The sequence below is a fragment of the Pinus tabuliformis genome, chromosome 5_2 (genome assembly GCF_031772625.1).
Source record: "Pinus tabuliformis cultivar Carrire ecotype Pingquan chromosome 5_2, CPIR1, whole genome shotgun sequence".
NCBI classification, from domain to species: Eukaryota; Viridiplantae; Streptophyta; class Pinopsida; order Pinales; family Pinaceae; genus Pinus; species Pinus tabuliformis.
In genome coordinates, this window is record NC_142306.1 from 792,687,576 (window position 1) to 792,693,902 (window position 6,327).

General features: G+C 34.6%; 2 protein-coding genes across 2 annotated transcripts; one reads left to right on the plus strand and one right to left on the minus strand.

Moving 5' to 3' along the window:
* The first annotated feature begins 389 nt into the window (after positions 1–389).
* Positions 390–2,907, plus strand: LOC149161688 (RING-H2 finger protein ATL64-like). Its single transcript, XM_089435555.1, has one exon. It carries the CDS (start codon positions 517–519, stop codon positions 1,423–1,425), a length of 909 nt encoding a protein of 302 aa, XP_089291681.1. The 5' UTR covers positions 390–516; the 3' UTR covers positions 1,426–2,907.
* Positions 2,030–5,150, minus strand: LOC149161689 (flavonol synthase/flavanone 3-hydroxylase-like). Its single transcript, XM_089434972.1, has 3 exons — positions 5,121–5,150; positions 2,434–2,565; positions 2,030–2,323 (listed from the first exon to the last, which is right to left on the minus strand). Exons 1-3 carry the CDS (start codon positions 5,148–5,150, stop codon positions 2,030–2,032), a joined length of 456 nt encoding a protein of 151 aa, XP_089291098.1.
* Between the last annotated feature and the right edge of the window lie 1,177 nt (positions 5,151–6,327).

Sequence of the window (6,327 nt, forward strand, 5' to 3'; positions counted from 1 at the left end):
TCTAGGTGAATGGTTGAGGTGTGGGCAAGGGAAGAGGGAGTGAATGGAATATAGTCGTTTATTATTGGGACAAAGCCATTTCATTTACCCATGCACATGTGGTTAGGTGTATTTGTCACCAAAGTCAACCAGCTTGCATGGAAATTGGAAAGTATGCGAATGTGACAGATCTTGCAAAGATACTGAATGCCGTAAAGGCCATGTGATGGCATTAAGGGTACACGGTGGAGGGTCCTAAGCCAAATCTTGAAACCCGTGAATCACCCAAATGCTTAGAGTTATAGGACTCAACAAGTTACTCGCCGAACTCGACCAGTGTCCACAATGTGAATATGACATTGGTCTATAAAGAAGGTGATGGTTAGGTGATGGTTACAATGGCCGTTGTCTAACTATTATATATGTTTGGGAGTTTGTCTAATCTCTGGGTAGTAGAGTGTGCTAACACCAAGGTTTGTAGCTTCTCAGAGACTTCCTTGGCTTCAATTTCATACAGGAGAATTTGAGGATTCAGCGATGAGCTCCGAGGATCCATTTGTTCTCCCTTCTCTGGTTAATGGCAGGCCGAGATATGCCATCAATGACAAGATCATGATTTCTGCTATAATAGTCCTTGTTCTTGTAGTTTGGTTCGTCTTTTTGCTGCATGTTTATGCCAGATGGTTTTGGACGCAATCTAATAGATTTTCCAGACGGAGATCAGCTTCAACGCGTCGTTGGTTTCATTTTACAGGGCAGGAACCCGCGAGTCTTCGTAACGTGGGGTTGGATTCTGCTGTGTTAGAGACTCTCCCCATGTTTGCGTATAAATCACAGAATTTTGCAGATGGACTGGACTGCGCCGTTTGCCTATCCGAGTTTAAGGAGAATGAGAAAGCTCGGCTTCTGCCCAACTGCAGACATAGTTTTCATGTTGAGTGTATTGACATGTGGTTTCATTCACATTCCAGTTGTCCCCTTTGCAGAACCGGCGTCCAGCCTGAGCAACCAGTTTTGAAATCTGCTAGACAAGAGCAGGTTTCCAGTACAATCCCAGAGACAATTCCTTCAGTGGTCCCTGATAATGTGAATTCGGAGCAGTTGCAGAATGCAAGCTGTGGAGAAGAACGTAATCTACAGAGTTCAACAAATATGTTCTCTTGGGATAGCCAGAAGCAGAAAAATGCAGATGTTGAACAGGAAACCTCAGGTGGACGAAGATCATTAATAATACCTCACGTTGCCATTGAAATACCCAAGGGACCTGATGGCTTCTTGTCGCCCGGCGAAGGCCTTCAGCTTTGTTCGCCAAACGGCTCGCAGTCGTCTTCAAAATCTTCCGTTACTTTCGTGCGTTCGCTGACGAAAATGGTGAGCAGAGACAGAGAAAAGGTTTTCCCATCCGATCTTCCTGCTGAATGCGATGTTGAAAGTAATTGTCGGTAGAGTTTGGCAACCACAAAGGTCGGATCATGCTTGGTTCTTAAATCAGAGTGTGGCCAACACATCGATCTTGCCTTGTATTCATTTTTTACTCATGTTTATCATATTTTAGGAATCTGCAATCGAGTTACAATTAAGTTAAAAAATTCTTAGTTTGATTGTAATTAAAGTGTAATAGATTCTTATGATCGGCAAACACAGCAATTGGTGTGATATCCATTATCACGTGATGCAAGCTCTGGCTCTTAACTCAGACTGTATGAGATTCATATGGTTGGTAAGCACAGTTGGTCTAGCGTGATATTCATAATTATCGGGCAATTCTGGCTTTGGTTCTTAAATCAGATTTTAGGAGTTTCATATGGTGTGCGAACACATCGGTTAGTGTGGTATCCATTTCTGCAGCTCTAAATTGGGAGTCTGACCTTTAGACAACATGATGTATTTTATTCTCTTTAATGTTAATTTGTGGCATAGATCGCCACATATTAAAGAAGACCCATCAACTTTTCTGTAAGCCCCATATGTTTTTCGTATGTTTCCCTTGACAGATCATGCAGTAACGTATCAGAATGGATGCAAGCTCATTATCATGGCTTCAAATATCTCACACAGAGTGGGTATGTGTGTGTATAGAGTTGTACCTGTATGTGGAGGGCGTTTTGGGCCAGTGCTCAACTGCTTTGGCCCACTCTGGAGAAATATAATGAACAAGGGCATCAACCCAATCCAGGACCGTGTCATCAGAGATGTCAAAGAACCGGCCATAGCCTTCAAGCATGTGAATACCAGGCCTCACAGGGCACTGTTTCCGTTTCTCTTCAACAGAAAGATCAAAGAACTCCTGTGAAACCCCTTTCACAGTCTCTAGCAATGACAAAGGTATGCCATGATTTATTATCTTCAAAACAATTGAAAACCCATGAAGTTAGAATCCCAATCCATCATGAAGTTGGTTGGGTAATCGACAGAAAAGAGAAAGACAGACAAAAATTGTGATCGCAATCAAACCTCCAAGAAGCCGCATTCCTGGGATGCTTGGGCTATTTGACTGACAATCTTGAAGCGTTGATCGATGTGTTCCAGACCTGCTAGATCGATGACAGGAAGAGACTGCTGGACTTGAAGAGGAAGGGATGGCCTCTGATCAGATCAGCGATGTAGCGTGCAGGGTCGAAAGTAGGAATTTCATAGAGGTGGGGTGATTCTGCCAACACCCTCCTCATACGCAGGGGAATCAATTTGGGTCCAGGCTCTAATACTATGAATAGATTTTCCGTTACACTAAAGTCAGTAAACGTTCCAAACCAGTAAATCCAAATCCTTAAGGTGGAAATTATGGATTTCATAGAGGTGCAGTAATTTTTCCAACAAATAGCAAATAGCTATCAAAATATTGCTATGTAAGCTAGATATTGTTATGTAAGCTATCAAGATATTGTTATGTAAATTGCACATTTAGAAAATATTCCAAAATTTAATGAATATGGGCAATTTACAGGTCAGGGCTCACCAGTGATCATCTAAATTGTGATTTCTTTACAAACACACTAACTTTGTTGGATTTAATGGGGAATCATAATGTCAATATTCCGGGATTTGATCCTTTTGAGGTGAATTGCTTGACCTCCTGCTAATGAAACTCCAGACACTGACTTTGTTTGATTTAATGGGGAATCATAATGTCAATATTCCGGAATTTGATCCTTTTGAAGTGAATTGCTTGACCTCCTGCTAATGAAACTCCAGAATATTTCTCCAGCAAATTTAATTGGTGATGGATAAATATAAAAGCAGACGAAACTCCAGAATATTTCTTCAGCAAATTTAATTGGTGATGGATATATATCGAAGCAGACAAGGAAGTTTATCGAAAATGAAAAGCTCGATCCATGGGTGTTTGGAATATGTCAATACGATATGCGGTTCTAGTTGTATTTGTCTTACTTTTTCCTAATTAAGTGTGATATAAAAATGTTTACTAAATCTTTTGTCTGGATATGAAAATGTTTATTTATCGGAATGTACGAGAGTTTAATATAAGATATTAATTAGTATAATTATAAATATAATATAAGATATTAATTAGTATAATTATAAATAAAAGAAGGTTATATAGTAGTTAGTATTTGCGGTTTAATTTAAATATAGCTTAATGAAACAAAAAAATAACAAAGACAAAAAATTTATCACAAAAATAAAACGATTAATAAAATATTGTATTGTTGAATGTCATCACCAAAAATTAAAAAATATGATTAACTAATATTGTTTATATTAAAATACATATATCTATATGTGTGTGTTTTATTTTTATTAGTATATATATAATTACCTATAATTAAATTTATTAAAATATGTTTTATTATAATAATAAGTCACGCTAAATTGAAACTATTGTGAAAAAATTATAATATATGAAATAACAAAAACAAAAATAAAATAAAAACAAAAAATTAGTAACTAATGAAAACGGAAGTTATTAAACAACTTATAATAAAACCTCAACCAAACACTTTACAAATAAATAAATTTCAATAATAATAAAAATTGAATTCCTAATATTAAACTATGAATAAGCGTCATAAATTTTTGATCAAAGATAAACTAAAAAACTATATAAATTATATAATAAATATATATGAAAAATAATATCTAAAAAAAACCAATTTAAATTCCAACTATCAAATATTATAAATAGCTTATAAAATTTTTTATATTAAAAAGACATTATAAATCCTTTATGTGGTTTTTTAAACATATTACATTAACTTTAACGAGTTGTGTTATAATAAGTTGTCTAATAATAATAAATAAATAAATAACAAAATTAATTTTAAAAATTGAGTAGTATGAAATGTAGGTATTCCATCATTTAATTATATATATAAAAGAAAATTACACTGTTAAAATTAATTGTGTAATTAAAATATATATTTTTAATTAATTTAATAATAAATCGAAAATATGATTATCCATTTTGTATAACAAAAAATTTCAAAAAAACATCTTTTCAAAATCAAATACAACTTTGTAATTCTAAGGAATGATGTGATAGAGTATATCGGGAAAATTCTAAGGAATAGTGTGATAGAGAGTATATCGGGAAAATTCTAAGGAATAGTGTGATAGAGAGTATATTGGCAAAGTTAACTAATAATATCTTAGAAAAGTCTCTGAGTGCATTTCCATTTCGAAAAGTTAACTAGTATTTCCATGAGTCTCTCAGTGCATTTCTTGAAAAGAAGCATTGACTCATCTCAGGCTTAAATCAGTGATATGTTTGTTTTTTGTGATTCAATTGAGGTTGAGATTCTCTTCAACGATGACATATTAAACTTAGAGAGGAAGTGCATAAACAAAAAATATAAGAATAAATAATTGAAGAATAGTAAACAGGGTTGTTCTAATACTATTAGTAATATTATTATTGAATTTAAAGAAAACTTGTGATGTAATGAGGAAATAGAAAGTAAAAAAAATAACATGACAATGAATCACATTAAATGATTTGAAACACGTAAACAAATATTGTCCAATATAATTTATACCAAACAAATATTTCTTAATTCAATATAGATCACATAAATTTAAATTCAGAAATATCATAATTTGTAAAGCTATGAAATAAGTTAAGCTATTAAAACATTATTTCAGTCCACCCATGGAAATGCGACCTGAGGAAACTAGAGGCTTACCTCATTCCAATATGTGGCATAGATCACCATTGTGTTAGCTTCCTACAGTAAAAGAAACAATGCCAGAAGATCGTGGATCTGTGATTGCCACGATGATCCAAGTGGAATGATACTTCTATAGATTTATGACCAGTGATCGACCACCAAGTTTCCCTTACAGGAATGGAATTCTCCAGATCCGTGTAGATGGGTAGAAAAACTACTGGAAGAATGGCCAAGATGATGGACGTACTTGAGCCAACACTCTTCAGACCTTGCAGATCGTCAAAGTCATGGCCATCAGATCCGAGCCGAAAATCGCCAGTGCCCACCAGATAATTCTTGCCCACATAGACCCTTCTTAGAAAATAAATCCATGCCAACTAGATCTCATTGACATAGGCACAGATCACCACCATCGTGACTTCCGAGAGAATCAAGGACGAACTAGAGCCTGACTGCAACGACCAACTCCCTACAGATAGAAACACTACCATATCGCATTTGAAACTCTCTACCTTGATCTCATGAGTAATTAGTCTTAGAGCCCCCAAACACGTGTTTGGAAAATTCAATTCAAGTAAAATTATAATTTTGTACAAAAAATAAAGGTTAAATATGTATAATTTAGTGTTACGTGTATAGAAGATGCCCATATGTATGTATGTATATATATTGAAATTATACATTTTAGAGTAAGTTATTTCGCTCAAACACATGAATATTTAATAAGATGTGAAAAAAATTGCAATGACAACCATTTAATTTAATATGCAACTGAAATTTATATTTTTGGAATTGAAATAATTGTGGGATAGAATCTTTTTTAATTTGTAAGTTGTTCCCTGATGCAGGAGCATTAGCGCAAGGAAAATCATTGTAATTAAGTAGACATAGGGGGTCATGTATTTTTAGGAAGTTGGATTCCTAAGTGATAAATTGATGTAATATTAGGCTTTTGAGTGCATAAAATAGAAATTAATTAGATAGTAAGAGGAAGTTGCAAATGCTCTCAAATAAATGAGAAGATGAGTGGTGAATAAATGACAAGAGATAGAAGTCTATCAGGACTCTTAAAACAGTTTCATGATTCGAGGGATGAGAGAGAGCTTTTAGGAATTAATTGAAGTAGAAGTGGACAAAGTATTTAGGAGTCAGTTCTAAGGATTTGGGAGTCGAACCAGGATTAGTTCAATAGAACTTTCTAACATAAATGTAAGCCTACGGG

What these genes read in the sequence shown, in the direction of transcription:
- LOC149161688 (XM_089435555.1), top strand. Translation starts at nt 517, where the DNA reads ATGAGCTCCGAGGATCCATTTGTTCTCCCTTCTCTGGTTAATGGCAGG.
- LOC149161689 (XM_089434972.1), bottom strand. Translation starts at nt 5,150, where the DNA reads ATGGTGATCTATGCCACATATTGGAATGAG. An exon ending in ATGCCACATATTGGAATGAG is followed by an intron (nt 2,566 to 5,120) that starts GTAAGCCTCTAG and finishes TGATCTGATCAG; the next exon opens with AGGCCATCCCTTCCTCTTCA. An exon ending in AGGAATGCGGCTTCTTGGAG is followed by an intron (nt 2,324 to 2,433) that starts GTTTGATTGCGA and finishes ATTGTTTTGAAG; the next exon opens with ATAATAAATCATGGCATACC.